Raw genomic sequence first — 18,424 nt, 5'->3', positions numbered from 1 at the left:
TTCCCATTATAAGAGAACTGCTTTTGTTTGTACCACTATGAGTCCATGAAATTAGCTCACCACAGTCAGAATGAGCTGCAGATCAGTTAAAAGATGCTTCTTGAGGACACACAAATTGTTTTAAAATTGCTTAAAAATTTGGCCCATGAATATGCAATCACAGGAAAACTGCTGTATTTAGAGACGAGTTAGTGGTTAAATGGGCAAATCAGACTGTATACTTAATATTTTACTCATTTTAGGGCATATATTATTAGTAAGATACTCACATGTGGGTATCTGGAATTGAGAAAAAGAACTTTCTATTTTGGTACCCAGTTTTAATAAGTATTATAAATAAGATTCTCGTGCTTAATCATGTTTTTCCCCTCAGAAAACCTGAGTAATTTTCCCTTCAAGTTAACTTTAAAAAAAAAAAAGTCTTTATCATCTTGTTTTTAAAGTTCAGTGCAGTCCTAAATTATTTTTTTAAAGCCTTTTTGAATTCCATTAGGAGGATTTTTTGCATATGCAACTTAAACACATCTTAAGTTTTTATGGGCAGAAATGAATTGATGGCCTATGCTTCGAGTTTAGATTCTTGGTTCTGACTGCAGGCTGGGACATGTGTGACTTGCCGTGGCCAATGAGAGGTGGGTGGAAATGACATCAGTCACTCGCATAGAGGCGTGAAGAGGCCGCTTGTGTGTGTCTTCTTTCCCACTGCCCCTCTGCAGGCAGTGTCCGAACTGAGGCTGTCCTGCACGCCTGGGTCCTGCACTGAGGATGGGGAGCAGAGCTAGCGCTGACCCGCAGGGACCGTGTAGTTTGAGCAAAAGCTAACCCTTCACTGTGTGAGCCACTGAGAGTGTGGGTTTGCTTTTATTTCGGACCAACTCAGCCACAGTTAGCTGATGCACACGTGTGTGGAGTAATTTGCTCTATTGTTAAAAGCTCCAAACCTTTATAGAGAATACTATAATGCCCAGAAACCCAAGTGTTATTATGAGTTAGCTCCTTTTATATGCATTTTGTCTTCAAAAGAAAAATCGTTATCTTAAAAGTTTTACTTTCTGAATATATTAGGGAAAGTACATACCAAATTATCACTCAAGTCTGATTAACCAAACAGTATGTAATTTTACTAAGGATAGGACTGAGATTTTAAGGTTGATTTTAAGGTTGTTTTGAAATTGAAAAAACTAATTAAAGCTGTACTTTTGTTCAAGGGTAGCCCAAACTTCTCTGCCTACTCTAAACTCAAGGGACCCTGCACGACTGTCTTCATTAGAGATTTGTAAAAGAAGTAAAGATAAAAAAAAAGACAAGAGTAAAAAAAAATACACAATACTCTGAGGTCTGAAATTGTGTTCTTAGTTATTTGAGGATGCTCAATACCTTTTGGTGTATCTTCACTTTTTTTTAGGATATGGTAAACTTTTACTGGTATTAATAATACACAGGTTCTTAAAATTAGTAAAATTGGGGGATTTTGAAAAGTTATTTTATAGATTTAGATTTTTGTACATGTAAATTATTATTGTATCAACAATATCATTTGTCTTAAGATAGAAATAGTATTTTAATGAAAACATTACTGTCATAGAAATTTGCAACAAAATGGACATACACAAAACGTTGTGCCTAAAAGCTTTTAGATTTGACATTAACATGAGAACTGAAAAAAGTTTTAATGTATCTTAAAGCCTCTAAATGCATTTGATACGACTAAAAATTTTAAAGCTATACATTCTCTAGTGTACTTAAAAATGACTAGTTAATAAAAGGATCAGCTGCACAGAGACGAAGGGAAAAATAGGTCATATTTCTATGTATTCATGCTAACATATGTGTACAGTTTCACAACTGTAATCATGTCCTTGCAAAACCAGCAAAGGTTTATCCAGACTGCAAGAATTCTCAATTACATTTTGGAGGAAGCTTTTTTATAAAGCCATTCTGAATGATATTTTCATGCTACCTATGTTTATCTTCACTTCTAACATTACAATCAGTGGTATACTTTTACTAAATTTTTGTGTACAACCAAAGTTTTGTGTACTACTTGTATATCTCTGAGCATGTAAAACGGACATAATAATATCTACTGCAAGGATTACTGTTAGTATTAAACAAAATAACTCAAAAAAATGCTCGGCACAGCGTCAACTTGTTGATAATAGATGCTATCAATAGATGCAATTAATTTTTTAAAGCTAATTATTTCAAAATCATATTTTTGCAATTATTCATGCTTAACTTATTTTATGGACAAAATGTGAGTTTTACAGCCATTACCTTTATTACTGAAATCGTCAATTAACACAATTTCTGCTAAATATTTCCTTGGAGTCCTTTTAATTACACTGTGGACTGTTCTCATGAGGGTTGACCATCCTTCATTATGGAAGACAATGACAACGCTTGAAGTGAGCAAGTTTTCATCGTAATGCCAATACTTGCATCTGTAAAGAGAAAATTTCATCATATTTATTTACAGGTAATCTACAATGCTTGGCTCCAAGCTGACTATATTTTCTGGTTGGACTACATATTATCGACTTAACTACGGTAAGTGAATGAAATATAGCCTTCAAAATTTAACGGAAACACAAGATAAAAGGAAGAAGCTGTTATGAGATAAAGTTACTCCTAGATAAAGCTACTGCATAACCAGCACTTATTCTGTAATACAAAGAACTAATTTGTGAATTTATGTTCAGGATGCTTAAGAGAGTATTTACAGCTATCAGGTGGTTGGCTGTCCCCCCCCCCCCCCATGACCTGGATCTTAGTTTATTTTCCTTTTTGAAATGAGCTTTTGGCACAAGAGATTTATTTCACTTGCTATAAATAAACCATTATATTACTGTATTTGAAAGCTAAACACATTATATTACTATGTTTGACTAAAATATTCAGAAAAAAATTAAACAGGTTGACCTGAGGTATATAGCAAGCATTCAGAAATTTACTGTGGAATGAACAAAGTGCTAATATTATTTAGAGCTTTTAGATTAGCTGAAGGGCTTAGTTGTTCTACACAACTATTTGAAACAACTGTAGCAGGAGTACAGTTTCCAGAAGACTCTTCCTAAATAAAAGAAACCCCAAACGGGGTCTGGTAAAAAGACTCATTTTGATTCTGAAAGAGTACTTTGCAGTGTAACCCAAAGTTGGGAGGGACCAAACACTCTTTCAGAATAAGTTCAAAAACACAGTAGTAGGGAAAACAGATCTTGTAGGAAGATGTAATGTTTCTGGAGAGAAACTAAAGCAGGCAGAGCAAGGTATGCCTAATTTTAGATGGGTAGGGATAATAAACCCCCAAACAAACTATAACCCAGATAGGGACTCAGGCAACGTTTTTCTTCCTCTGACTCTAACTGCTAGGCTTAAAACAGCAGAACGGGCTGAGACAGACAGCAATTTTGATTTACAACAGACACCAGAATTGGTGAAAATATGTAAAACATGAAAGGAAATTTGGGACTTGCTTCTAAGGCAGAAGATAGCAACTTGGGGAAAAGGGCAAGATAGAAACTTTGAATGGGAGACAGGACAGAGTTAGAAACATAAAGGGGCTGAAGAGGGAGGAAAAGGATGGGGTGAAGGTGCAGAAGGTGGTGAGGGACCCCTTTGCTGTCCTAGGGAACCTCGATTTGGGGAACATCTCCAGGCCTTGCATTCTTATAGAGGACAGGGGACAACACAGCTGGAATAGAGCATAATTTTGTGTTGTCTGTTGTATATTTTTCTTTCACCAATGTATAGTTTAGAAATAATAATTCAAAAAACGTAAACCAGGTTGTGTACCAGAGCAACTCTATTGGTATGTCTTTTTCTTATATTATTTGTCTTAAGAATTACAAAGTAATGCATAGTTTGTTGTACAAAATTCAAACAACATACAAGTTTATGACATGAAGGTGAAAGTTCCCTCCCTGCCTCTCTTCAGCAGGTTTTGTTGTTCCCTCCAGATTTTCCACCTCTCCCTAAAAGAGCTTCTACTTCCCTTTTCTGAGGAAGAGAGACGTCCCCTAGTAGATGTCAAATCTCATCTCCTAGACGAAATCATTGTTAATAGTTGGCTTAATATATTTTTTAAGGTTTTTGTCTACTCATGTAGACATGTCTGGTATGTATACAGAACACACGTTCAGATGAGTATGTATAGACTTTTCTCCCATGTGAGCATGTATAAGACTTACATAATTCTTTTAATAAGAATGAAAGCATTATAATAATGTTTCAATACATTATTGAATATTCCATAGTACAGCTGTTCCATAGTATGGCTGTTCCAGTCTACTGAATTATTTCCTTATTGATGGGCATTTCTGCTGATTTCATAATAATGTTTCAATAATCATCCTTTTGTATATACCTCTATGCCCTTGCATAGAAATCTTTCCTACAAAATTTTCAAGACTGTAAGTTCATTAAGGACAGGAGCCTCAGCTATTTTGCTCACTACCATATTTCCAGCATATAACAAATAACAACTGCTCCATAATTCTTTCCTGAATTGCTTTGCGGATAATATTTTTGAAATGTCTCTTATATTTTGTTCTCAGTAATGTCTACTCTCCACCCCACAATCTTTCTACTTTGAGACACCCTCTAGAACTGAGGGAGAAGGAAAGGAATAATCAGTTAGGGCAAACTCAGACTGCAGAAACGGTCTGCCTGAAAAGTCACAGCAACAGGTACAATTAAAACAAACTGGGAAAAAAACTCAGGCTACACCTGCACACAGATAAGCAGACATGGTCCAGTACAGAAGCCCTTTGTTAATCAGTGAGCTCTCAGGAAAAAGATTCCTCCCCTTTTCAGGCATATACATGGTGGGCTCCATGGAAACTGGCACAAGGAGGATGGGGGCTTACCTAAAACAAACCCACAGTTAAACAAACAAGAGAAGCAGCGCTTTGTGCTTGCCTAGAGGCATACCCACAGCTGCATAAGATAAGGGGAGTTGCACAGACAGCTTTACTGATAAGAGAAGTTGCTCAAACTGCTACAGAAATGAGAAGAGTTTCTTATAAAAGCTTTTGGATTTAGCTGTAACTCGGCAAACTACTCGGACTCCCCTCTCTGCTGCGGAGCATTTCTTCTTTCGCTTATTAAACTTTTGCTCCACCCCCACCCTTGTGTACATGCTCAATTTTCTTGGATGCAGGACAAAGAACCCAGGTACTAGTTTAGAGAACAAGAAACTGCTACATTAAGGTGCATGGCAAAACTACAACATATTTAGGTGCAGGAAGAAGGGACCATCAGAAGAGTGAGGAAGAGCAGACCTCTAACCTTTTACTTTCATTTCTGAGGCTTCTTGTCTATTCCAAACCAGTTTCCTTTCACAAAGGGCCCAGACATCGCATGGGATTGGAAGGACGTTCTAGAGCAAATGAAGGTTTTTGGCTGGGGCTACCCCTCAGTATTATCTCCAGTCCCTGACAGCTATCAGGGCATGGGCACAAGGACTTCCAGTCTTTTCCTACTGCATTTTTCCTTCTTTGTTTTCATGGCTATCATGCCTCTTATCCCTTCTTTGTATGCAATGTTACAGATGATTTTGCAGCCTAGGGATATAATCTTGCTGGGTAGAGTCAGTTGGTGAGTTACATTCCTGATTACTAAGACACTAACTGACAAACACAACAACTCTTGGAGTTACATTCCTGATTACCAAGACAAACAGTTGTGTTTGTGATTTCCTGGAGACGGAATTCAAGATCAGCCTAAATTTTCACCTAGTAAGGGCTTTTTGTCCTCTAATGATAGATACTGATGGCACTATATAAGGGGATATTTCACCCCAAGTAAAAATCCTCTTCCCTCCCCATTTGGATTGTTTCCTTCTCCTTTTGGGTTGTTTCTTCCCTCCATGTAAAAGCTCAGCACTGTCCAATGAATTTAAACAGTTCCTTTATGAGACAAGTTAATTTTCTTCTGCTGGGAGGCATACTATGGGGACAGCCTATTAACCCGCAAACCTCTCTTTCTAACTTCTGCCTGGAGAGAGTCAGTTTTTACATAACATCTCAGATCCTACAGTGCCACCTAGTGGGATGGGATTTTTTTCTCCATGGGGAGTCTCGTTGGCTGTTTGTCGAAAACTTCTAGTTCCCGGATTCCGCTGTTTGTCGAAAACTTCTAGTTCCCGGATTCCCCTCCCTCCTATGTCCCTCTATTAGGGACCAGGCTCCATGCCCCATCTGTAAATATCAAAGCTCCATCTTTAACAGTCAAGAGGACAGCCATTCAATTCCTATGTTCTTTTTTGAGGCACCTGGTCTGCATCCAACTACATTGGCGTTTAAACAAAAAGGGGATTTTATGTTTGGAAGTCAATTGGTCCCATTCTCTGGGATTTCAGTGTTTCACTAGGGCCATACCAAGGGAAGCCAGAGATAATATTAAAAGACTTCCTCCATTCCATTAAAGTGTCTTGCCCAAATACAATGTCTCGTGGACCCTTAGGGTACACTGGGAACCTTACCGGCTAAGTAGGTCTAGGAAACCAGCAAGGGTGAAGGGCCAGGGCCACAAGCAGATGAGCTTGACTAGTTATGCCAACTAGCTTCTCCAGGACCATAAGTGAAGGTCATACTTGCAACCATGCGGCGGTACCTATGACAGTCACTGGGACCCAGAGGACGGGAGGAAGCGGGTGAAGGGGAATGCCCCTCCAGCCTTTCCCTCCAAGGAGACTGAGGGTTGCCTCTTCTCTTGTCTCTTCTACATGGGTAACACCCCATCTTCAAGCCTTCACTACCCTTGAGCGCAGCCTGGATCTCCTTTAGCCCTCAGACCCTAAAGTTCACTCTGGGCAAGCCCCAACTTCACTCCTGTATAGAGGCCTTCCAAGATTTAACCCAAGTATTTAAAGTCTCCTGGATGTTCCAGGGATGGAGAATCCAGAGGGGAAAATAGCAGTGCCCTTGGAGGACTCTAAATGAGACCATGATGATAGCATCAGAAAATTGGGAAGGAAAATCTTTCAAATGTGTATATTGGAGAACTTGCAGGGCATTAGAGCTAAACCTATTAACTCCTCCAAGCTTTCCACAATAGATCAAAAGCTAAATAAAAATCCTTAAACCTTTTTATTCATTAAAGAACAAGTTTATTACTCAGACAGCCCTTAATATGAGAAAGAAGTTGCTGAAACAGGCCGTGTCCAAAGATCTTTCTAATTTTTCTCACCCTCGAGTTGAAACTCTGCAGTACATAAATAACACTCTCCTCTGTCCCCCAACCAAGGAAGTCTCAGGGAGGCACTGAGGCTCTCCTCAATTTCTTAGCTGAAAAGGGATATAGGGTCTCAAAATCTAAAGCTCGGCTCTGTCAGACTTCAGTAAAGTACCTAGGTCTAGTCTTATCAGAAGGGACCAGAGCATCAGGCGAGGAAAGGATACCCACTTCCTTTACCAGTTGAGGGGATTCTTAGGCATTAGTGGATTTTGCAGACTGTGTGTACCTGGATACTGTGAAATAGCTCGCCCTTTATACCATCTCATAAAGAAACTCAAGCAGTTAAAACTCTCTCACTAACCTGGGAACCTAAGGTTCAAAAAGCCTTTAACCAGCTAACACAAGCCTTACTTAAAGCATCAACCCCCAGTCTTCCCAAAGGAAAAGGATTCAGTCTCTATGTATCAGAAAAGAAGGAAATGGCCCTGGGAATTCTGGCTGAAGCTTGAGGTCCAGCTCAACAGCCAGTGGGTTACCTAAGTGAGGAACTTAACTTGGTGGCTAAAGGCTGGTCAGCCTGCCTCTAAGCAGTTACAATGGCGGCTTTGTTGGTGCCAGAGGCCACTGGGTTAACCATGGGAAACAACTGTTTATACCCCATACAATATAGCAGGAGTGCTGTCCTCTAAGGAAAGTCCCTGGCTAACAGACAATCACCTCCTCAAATATCAAGCTTTGGCATTGGAGGGATCTGTGGTCCAGAGGAAAACCTGCCCTTGCTTGAGCTGAGCCACTTTCTCCCAAAGGGAACTGGAGAACCTTAACATGATTGGGAAAAGATAGTGGTGCAAACCAGTAAAAGGAATGATGAGGATCACTGTTTACATTCTCTGTAGTTTTAATTAATGAAAAAGGATTTTCTTAAAGAATGCTCAGCTTACTTCAAAGTGCATATCTGAGCTATGGGTATATGTAAAAGGCCTTTATGTTTTTCTCTTCATAGATATGTTTTCCTGGAAAAAGTTTTTTTTTTTTTTTTTTCCAGTCGACTGAATCACTTTTTTCCACTGTGTCTTGTCATTCTTGGTGCATGCATGAAAGACCCTAGAATGACTTCTGGTGGCCTGGGATTCCTTGGGAAAACTGATAAGGTGCCACAAATCCCATTTTGGAGAAATCTCTGTTCTCCTCATGGAACCCCTGGAATTAGAGGTGGATAAGTCCCTTTCAAAATCTGTCTTTGTCTTCTGGCTATGCTTATTAGGCCCTGAAAACTGTATTCCTAGCCCTGTTCTTAAAAGGGCTCCACCCTGAGCTGCTGGATCTTCTTGTGATTGTGCAGTCATATATGTGATATATATGTGAAGTCTATAAAAAGAGCTCTAATTAATTGGCCTAAGAAAAATGAGCACTTAAATAAAATATTTTGCAGTAAAAGTAAAAGCTGTGGTACATTTCAGTTCACGTGACTTTAATATTTAAAATAAAAACAGACTTAGTAATTACTGGTAAAATACAAATGTCTTCAAGGTGTAAAAATGTGGTCTAATTTTTACACCAATGCAGGTCAGATGCTAGGTTTGCTAAATGTTTTAAGGTTGCAAACTGCTTCTTTGGCCTTTTAAAAACTGTCCACTTGCCTGCTTCACAATTAGTATGGCCTGGGAACAAATGGAAGTGACCATGTTCCCAACTATGCTAAAAGGAATCAGACTTTATCTGCACCTAGCACATAATTAAAACAACTTACCAGGCTTTACATTAAACTTAAAAATTGCTAAGAGTTATCATTATGACATGTAATTGAGACTACTGAACATGGATTTGCATGCAAGATTTGTAAAAATAGCAAAATGTGTTTTTAGTTAAAAGATTATAAGGCATGGAAATGTCCATTTTGCCTAGGATTGTCTTAAATTAGATAAAATAAAGCAGAAGGTTTAAGCAAATTGTGAAAAGACTGAAAACATTAATCTTGCAAAGGAAACTGTGTGTGTGAACATATGACTAAATTCAAAAGGGTATTTTTTTTTCTGTAAATTAAACTTTGAAATAAAAGCACAACAAGGTTGTCTTATGATGCTGACCTACTCTTTTTTTTTTCTTTTTTTTTTTGAGACGGAGTCTCACTCTGTCGCCCAGGCTGGAGTGCAGTGGCATGATCTTGGCTCACTGCAAGCTCCACCTCCTGGGTTCATGCCATTCTCCTGCCTCAGCCTCCGGAGTAGCTGGGACTACAGGTGCCCACCACCACACCCGGCTAATTTTTTTTCTATTTTTAGTAGAGATGTGGTTTCACCGTGTTAGCCAGCATGGTCTTGATCTCCTGACCTCGTGATCTGCCCGTCTCACCCTCCCAAAGTGCTGGGATTACAGGCTTGAGCCACCGCGCTGGGCGATGCTGACCTACTCTTTAGTAAAACTTGTAAAGGGTTATAAAATAACCATAAAGAAATATGTAAAAATCTCGCCTCATGATCAAACTGGTTAAGATTGAATAGGATTGTCTATAAAGTTTCATTAAAAATTGGGGTTAACATTAATAGTAGACTAATGCAAGGGTGAAATTTGGCTCTCTATTCATGTAGTAGTAAGGGCTAATGAAAAGTTTTGGTTTTTTTCAAAGTTTTGAGTCATTGTTTTGGCAAAACAAATCACTTATGGTAAAATTTTGTTTCATAATATCCAGTGTTTTAAACCTCTAACATATTTCACAGGCTTCCCAAAATTAAACTCCAGTCTCAAGGTTGTCTTTCCTGACCCCTTGCTTTTGGGCGCTACAGAGGGCCCCTGGAGCATGCAGAAGAGAGGTAAACAGGATCATTTAACATGTTAGGTACACGGGATTGCCAAAATGATGTCTAATACTCTTCAGGTTATGTTTTAGGGAATAATATTAAAATATGTCCAAAATTGTATGGGATAGCTAAGGCTCTAATGTCTGAATATGAGCTATCAATCACAATTAAGGTTGTTATGTTGGGTTATTGTATGCCATGGAAATAACCAACTTTGTCAATCATGTTCTTGACTGTAACCACCCTAGACATTCTGTCATTTACAGACAATTGTTGTCTTATTTTAATCTTCTTCAAAAAATGGTTTATAATCACTGTGGAACTTTAATAGGTACTGTCGAATGTAGGTTTCTGATAATAGAAAAAATGTACATGACTCATGAAAAGCTGAAATGTTTACAAATATTAAGCAGACAAGAGTTAATGGAATGGACTAAACTAATATTAAAGTAAAAGCACCTTTTTGATTTTTGCTTTGAACACTGCTAATTCTTGTTTTGTTTTTCAGAGTCAAGAAAACTTTCTTTCAAGTTAGCTACAACTTTTAACAACTAAGTAAGGTATATTCCTGTGAACAAAATTTGGAACATGCTTGTTTCTCTCTGCCTGGTTTCTCTAGAATTCAGAAACTGGTTATAAGTATTCTTGACTTATAACAATATAGTCGTCTGCATCAGTGCAGTAAGAATCCACTTTATTTTGCAACAGTGCACAATTGGAAAAACTGGTTGTTTTACTAGGGCTTTGACTGGAAGAGTATGTTTCCCTTTAAAGAGTCAAGCTTGACTTGCAGAGCCAATAAAAGCCCCCTGGGAAACTGGTCTCATACCTTATCTACACAGCCCCTGTACAGGGTTCCTAACCTGTGATGAGTAAAGGATGTCACTTTTTTTTTTCGAGACAGAGTTTCGCTCTGTTGCCCAGGCCGAGTGGTGCAGTGGCATGATCGTGGCTCACAACCTCCACCTCCAGGCTCAAGGGATTCTCCTGCCTCAGCCTCCCAAGTAGCTGGGATTATGGGTGCCTGCCACCACGCCCAGCTAATTCTTGTATTTTCCATAGACACGGGGTTTTGCCATGTTGGTCTGACTGGTCTTGAACTCCTGACCTCAGGTGATCTGCCTGTCTTGGGCTCCTAAAGTGCTGGGATCAGAGGCATGAGCCACCACGCCTGGATCAGCTTTAGAAAGTCCTATCTAAGATTCCTTGTGCAACAAAGTTCCATCAAAGCCAATCTAAAAAGCCTATGTAAAAATAAGGATTCTTGCCGCACTTATGTCAATAATCAGACCAAGTTTAAAACTAAAGTCTATTTTGCAAACAACTCAGTCCTATCATGATTTGTTTTTAACAAAAAGGAGGACTGGAGAGAGGGAAATTATGTTTCAAACTTATCATACAGTTGTCATTAATTTCTAGTCTCATTAGTTATTTTTAAGTTCTTGCCTACATTTTAGACTAACCCTGCTTACTCCTGTAAACCAACCAGCCACCTCTGGCTGCAGCTCAGAGGAGACAGAAAGGGATGGGTAATGTCAAAATCTGGAACAATATTCTAGTTCTGGGCAATTATCCTACAAAGTCTGCCAGGTAATAAAAGTAAATAAAGTGCCCCCATAACCTGGACGTTTCCTTTTTGGGAAGGTGAAAGCAAGCAAGCTAACCAAAGCCAAGCCCCATATACCCAAATCTTAACAGACATAACTATAGCCACCAGTTATCAGGGCATGTCAGCAGCCTCACGATTTTTAAGCCGTCCTTACCTCCTTCCTTGTCTCATTTTAATACATGTTCTCTAATAACCAAAATTGTTTTTTTTCATCGAGAGGCTATCAAACTCCAAATGGTAATGCAAATGGAACCACACATAAACGCACCTTTTTTCTGAGGACCCTTAAACCAGCCTCAGGAGGAATCCTAGCTGCTGTTCCTCACACAACGCCCCTCTCCAACAAGAAAGAGCCAGAAAGATCAATGCCCAACCTCCCTAACAGCAGTTAGAGTTCCCACTTCTGAAGTGGGGAATGAGGGTGAGGGAAAAGAAAAATCAGTTGGGGCAAACTTAAGAGTGTAGAAGTGGTCTGCCTGAAAAGTCACGGCAATGGGCAAAAACAAAACAACCTGGGACGAAAACTCAGGCTGCACCTGCACACAGAGAAGCTGACAGCATCCAGCACAGAAGTCCTTTATTCTTTGTATAATTAGCAAGCTCCCAGGAAAAAGTTTCCTCTCCTTTTCAGGCATATACGTGGTGGGCTCCACGGAAACTCGCACAGGGAGGATGGGGGCTTACCTAAAACAAACCCAGTTATACAAAAAAGAGAAGTGGCGCTTCGTGCTTGCCTAGAGACGTACCCACAGCTGCATAAGATAAGGGGAGTTGCACAGACAGCTTTACTGATATGAGAAGTTACTCAAACAGCTACAGAGATGAGAAGAGTTTCTTATAAAAGCTTTTGGAGTCAGCTGTAACTCAGCAATCCACTCGAACTCCCCTCTCCGCTGCGAAGTGTTTTCTTTCGCTTATTAAACTTTCACTCCACCGCCACGCTTGTGTCCATGCTCCTTAATTTTTTCGGATGCAGGATAAAGAACCCTGGGTACTTGTTCAGACAATGAGAAACCGCTACTTTAAGGTGCAATGGCAAAACTGCAACAGGACAAGTTAAGTCTACATGGCCCCATATTCTGTGGAGGAGGACATGTTCCTCTTCCATAGAAAAGGGAAGTAGACGCTCTTCTACTAGGGAGAGGTGGAAAACTTGGAAGGAACAAGGGGATAGAAGGTAACAAAAGCTGATGAAGGAACGGTTTTGTGCGCAGCCTCCATTTCCCAGCTTTGGAGGAGATTATCCAATAAAAGGTGGTTGCCATGTAAAAGAGATACCATGCTGAAGTGTACTTATGCAGGACAACTAGAGACAATTTCCCTTTCCACATCTGCTGTGCAGTCTCCCTTGGCTGTAGGGTGGAGCCAGGGAGCCCAGAAGTTTCCACACGCTTCCAGCGGGGAACATGGATGGTAGCGAAGAGTTGAGAGCCAGTGGTCTGCCAGGGGTCACAGTAACAAGGAATAGGATGACATGTGGCAACTCTGTGGGAGGGAAGGCTTAAGACAGGACAGGGTCTTGTAGAGAAGCGGGCTTCAGAGGATCCACCGTACCAGTGAGAGCCAAAATGCAGATGAGTCCCCAGAGTGGGGCTGGCGTGGAAAGGACTACTGGTCCCAAAGGCAGCAAGAGAACTGAACAGAAGTTACTGCAGCAGGGGTTCCTTCAGCAGCAGATGAAAGGGTGCCAGTATACCTGGGAAGACAGGAACACCTTACCCAGAACCAGGAGGAGGCAGCAGAGACAGAGGTTAGCAGGCCAGAACCACCTACAACATGTTCCTCAAGGGTGCACAATCCTTCTGTCACCTGGGTGCTACAGAGAAAAGGAAGAGAGGAAAAGAGACCCTCTGGAGCACAGAAACAGCCCAGAGAGGGAGTCTGAATTTTGGGCCAACTGGATGGGACACTTATCCCAAATGAAAGCTTAAGCCCAACACAAATTGAGCTGCCTTTAATTACAAGCTTTCATTTGCCACCGTCAGCCTGAAGGCAGCATCTTAAAGTTTAGCTCTTTTCTGGTTTGTCATTGTGAGATGAAGCCAGTGGGTAGAGCACACAGAAGTAGTATTTATAATACACAAAGCCTTGATATTAAGATTTAGTAAGAAAGAAATGCCATTGTATTGAGGTAAAACCCCCTATTCTGCATCATTCTCTCAGTTTACTGGTGTAGAATTTGTAATAGTTCTAATAAGAAGGAAGGTCAACATTTAAATGGATGGGCCTTGATATATATTTTTGACTAATTTCTCCTCTTGGGTAGCTCATTTCCCAAGAAAGCTTTAAAATCCTCTAACATCAAGGACAGTACTGGTTCACCTACATTGTAGAACTGCTCTGATCACATATACTCACATTCAGATTACAGGCTTGCAATGATTAGAGTTATTCTTAGAGTAATTTTACAAAATATTTCCAGGGTAGCTATGTGGGTCAGGTGCTTGACATCATAGAAAATATGAGAATAACGAATTTCCATAGTGATTTTCCAATAACTTAAAAAAATGGATTTTAAAAATAAAAATGAAATGTCTATGAATAACTCACTTGCATTTTCTCTGTATCAGCTATGTTTTCAACATCTGTAGTTTAATATAAAGCCTTGTTATATTTAGATTTCATCAACAGACAATATCTAATTCAGCAGACTATGGAAATCGTAACATTTTGAGGCTGCGAGTCCCTGCACTCAATATACGTTATCATTAATCTACAATAACGTGTGTGTGTGCATGCTTTTGTGTATTTGGTGTGTGGAAGTTACTCATCTCTTGCTCCTTTTAAAGGTTGTTTCTTACTTTTAGACCATTCACTAGGAGTCTCAAGAAAAAGAGTCATTTTTGATTCTCTTCCCTTAATTCTGAAGTAAGTATAACCAAGAAGATTCTTTAGGCATAGGAAACAAATCCTCAGTTTGAGAAACACTGATTTTTTAACTATACTTTTTTTTTTTCCTTTTTATTGAGACGAAGTCTCGCTCTGTCACCCAGCTGGAGTGCAGTGGCACGAGCCTGCCTCACTACAACCTCTGCCACCTGGGTTCAAGTGATTCTTGTGCCTCAGCCTCCCAAGTAGCTGGGACTAGAGGCACGCGCCACCACGCCTGGCTAACTTTATTGTATTTTTAGTAGAGACGAGGTTTCACCATGTTGGCCAGGCTGGTCTCAAACTCCTGACCTCAGGTGATCCATCCGCCTCAGCCTCCCAAAGTGCTGGGATTACAGGTGTTTACCACCACGCCCAGCCTCCATTTTTATTTTAAAATAAATTGAGGACCTCTTCTGCTTTCATCTAAAACCTCTTTTGCTCATTTTCATCATAAAAGGAAGTGGAAAAATGCTTACAATTTATAATAAACAGTGCTGACACTTGAGTATGTTACTAATGTAGAATACAAAGTTTAATTTAGTATTCAGAAATCAATATACATTTTCAGTGGAAGGGGAGTTTATCACTTGATATAGTTTGGATGTTTGCTCCCCAGAATCTCATATTAAAATGTAGTCTGCAGTGTTGGAGGTGGGGCCTGTTAGGCGGTGATTGGATCGTGGGGGCGGCCTTCTCATGTTCAGCACCATCCACTTGGTGCTCTCCTCACAACAGTGAGTGACTTCTGGTGAAATCTGGTTGTTTAAAAATGTGTAGCTCACCCTCCACTCTCTCTTGCTCTCAGTCTCACCATGTGAGACCTGCTCCCCCTTTGCCTTCTGCCATGATTGTAAGCTTCCTGAGGCCTCCCCCAAAGCCAAGCATATGCCAGTGCCATGCTTGTACAGCCTGCGGAACCATGAGCCAATTAAACCTCTTTTCTTTATAAATTACCCAGTCTCTATTATTCCTTTATAGCAATGCAAGAATGGCCTATTAGGTTACTGTTAAACCCAACTGCTCAAAATCAATAGACTGAGGGGAGTAAATTTTACCCAAGTGTTCAGTTTCTATGGACACTGGTTGGAATGACACAAAGTACACTCCTTGGGAACACAGTATGGTAGATTTTATTCCATACAGTGCATTACACATAGAAAAATAAAAAATCTAAGCTTCGAAAGAAATTTATAGATTAAAATTCCTCATTATCCCTCTCTGGAAATGCCCCATTTTGTCAACGTCTTTCCCAAAAAAGATTGCTATAATAATTCAGATGTGAACTGTACAACATACGAGATCAATGCTACAACTCTTAGGATACTTTACAAGTATAATCTAAAACTATATTGGCACTGTATTTTTGCAACTATATCATATTGCTATCTCACAATTCCCTAGAATTTTTCTCCCCGAATTACTATTAAGTCCAATGTTTCCCATTTTGTATTTTAGCAGTTGAACTTAGTACAAAATACCATGTTTACATTTATTGCATTTCATATTGTTGGTTTAGGTGTATGTTCCAGCAGGTTCTGCCCTCTTTGGATTTTGTCATTTGTTGTGCCTAACCATCCCTCCCAGTTTTCTATCTTGAAAATTGGACTAATATGATTCCACTTTATCAACTGTGTATATGGAGAATTATGAGGTCAAATATTGTTTTAAAGCTATGTGTTTTCCCTGAGAGGTTGATATCACTCATCAATTTCACCTAATTGCACTGTCATTCAGGCTACATTTATTTCTCTTCTCCATGGGGATCTGAAGACTATACTCAAATATCTTGCTAACTCACGCTGCATGAGGTATCTATCACACAGTTTTCTGGTCTGCTAAGGTAAACATATATCTTCTTTTAGGTATAGCTATGACTTTAGTCTAACTCTTTTTCATAGCCTCATGCCGGTACCTAGTGACGGCTACTTTTTAAATATGTTCAAATGATCTCCTTTAAGTACTGTGTATCAGTGACAAGTTTCCAGGAACAAATTTTCTCTCTCCCCTTTGAAAAACATAAGGTACTATTTTCCCACCTCCAATTTCCTAAGATTTCTCCTCTTCTCTCCAGTACCTGCGGATTACTGACAGTACTTCCTCTCAAACTCATCTGGCAAGTTCCTATATTGATACTCGTGCTGTAAGAGGTTTTAAAGGCTTTAACAAATCTAGTGCACTCTTAAGATGTCAGTTATAATACTTTCAACATGGAAATCACTCCTGCAGATAACTAAGAAGGAAACAAAAAAGTATTGCACATCTTTCTTTCTTCTTATAGGTTAAAATCGTATAACATGCACTAATAATCTGCCTACTCTTTGCTTTTTCATTATTTTACTCTGAACAAAATTTTAAAGCAATTTTTTAATCGTTGCAGACAACACTTGGAATACATATCTAGAACGTCTCCTGTTTTTCTGAAAGCTGCTCCATCACTTGGCCCTACTGAAGTCCCCTTCTCTAAGAATCTCCTTAAACAGTAGCTCCCAAGAAAAAGCAACCATGTGATGTCATCCCTAGACCATCAAAATGGACTCAGAGTGCACACCTGTTTGAGAAGTGCCAGTCAGAGTCCTTCTCTGCAAACTCTGAGCTTCTGAAACTCTTGTTGGTTTCTACTAGGCTCTTGCATTGTCAGGCAAGGACTGGGCAGCTATTTTCACGGAGAAGCAGAGAGAAAGAAGTAGAGATGAGAGTTCATGTTTGTACTTCCGAGTCTCCCACAGCAATCGTGTACTTCCTGACCTTGGGTTCTATGAGATACTCATATATCCTTTCAACTAGTAGCTTGCACCACCCTGCTCCACATTTTTTTGTCTGTTTTAAGGTTAAACTAGTTAAACAGATTTGTTTATGGGCAAATAATCCATGTCTAACATGCTACACTTGATATTTTTGTAAACTTTAGTTTATTATGTATTAATGAACTGAGAGTTAAACTGAGAGCTTTTCACTAAGTTTTAATCAATCAATCAATCTATCTATCTTCTCTTTAAATTAAGAGATTATTGGAAATCTTCCTCTATGGTCATTGTTGAAGTTACAGGAATGTAAGCTAGAGACAGAGATGGTACTACTTGGTAGGTCCTAAAACTTCTTATAAATATGCAAAATGGATTAAACTTAAGAGAATTACATATGTTCACCAAACGAAAAGCTGATATATAAAATATTGTTTGAAATCAGAGAAAATAAAACAAATTTTCATGCAACCTAATCATCACTGGAAACTCTGCCTGCAAACTCTGGTTACAATGAGAAGGTTGCTTGGCAAACACAGAATCTGTTTTAATGGCTGATGCCTTACAGTTTTGAAGCTCCCTGCTTCCTCCTCCACAGTAGGGTGTGCTAAACAGACTAAATTTATAATGACTGACTCCAACTCCCTCTCTGATGGATAGCTAGTGGTACAATAATCACATCTTTTCTTAGGTTCTCTTATTCTAACCCCCATGTAGACTATTCCTTTCTTGATAATACTATATATTCTTTATTTTAACTAGACACAATAAAACTGAGGTTATAGCTTTTCATTTAATCATTTTGTCAAATGATGCCTCGACTCCTTGAAGACCACCTCTTCTTTTCCTTGGCTAATAGAGACTCTAAGATAACCTAGTTACCTTTTTCCAATGTTATTATCAATCAATCCCCATGAAGGTCAAAATTAAGCCTATAATTCTACCTCATCATTCTACCTTATCATCTGCAAGATTAAAATGTCAACAAAACTAATCATCAGAAGTTGTGCTCTTAGCTAAAACAGCATTTTCATGTATTATGTCAAAACTCAAGACATACTTGTTGATTTGATTCCAAAAATTTTCCTGGGACTACTCCTTTGTCACAGGAGTACTATATCACAGAACGCTACCCATTTTCCTCATTAATGAATTAAATATTAATGAAGAGGGGAATAAAAAATGTTTACTTTCTGCTCTATTTAAAGTTGAAAGTCAAAATCAAT

The 18,424-nt window shown here is 39.3% G+C and overlaps 1 protein-coding gene across 2 annotated transcripts in view; it reads right to left on the bottom strand.

The window, feature by feature from the left end:
- The window catches only part of GALNT7 (polypeptide N-acetylgalactosaminyltransferase 7), a 153,164-nt gene that overhangs the window by 29,571 nt on the left and 105,169 nt on the right, over nt 1-18,424 (bottom strand). For both annotated transcript variants that reach the window (XM_025385081.1, XM_025385080.1), the window contains exon 3: nt 2,278-2,444. In XM_025385081.1, the coding sequence (XP_025240866.1) occupies nt 2,278-2,444 (167 nt within the window). The remainder of the gene's footprint in view (nt 1-2,277; nt 2,445-18,424) is intronic.

The sequence above is a fragment of the Theropithecus gelada genome, chromosome 5, assembly GCF_003255815.1.
Source record: "Theropithecus gelada isolate Dixy chromosome 5, Tgel_1.0, whole genome shotgun sequence".
Taxonomy (NCBI): Eukaryota; Metazoa; Chordata; class Mammalia; order Primates; family Cercopithecidae; genus Theropithecus; species Theropithecus gelada.
The sequence above is the reverse complement of the archived record's forward strand: the minus strand, read 5'-3'. Positions and strand labels throughout refer to the sequence as shown.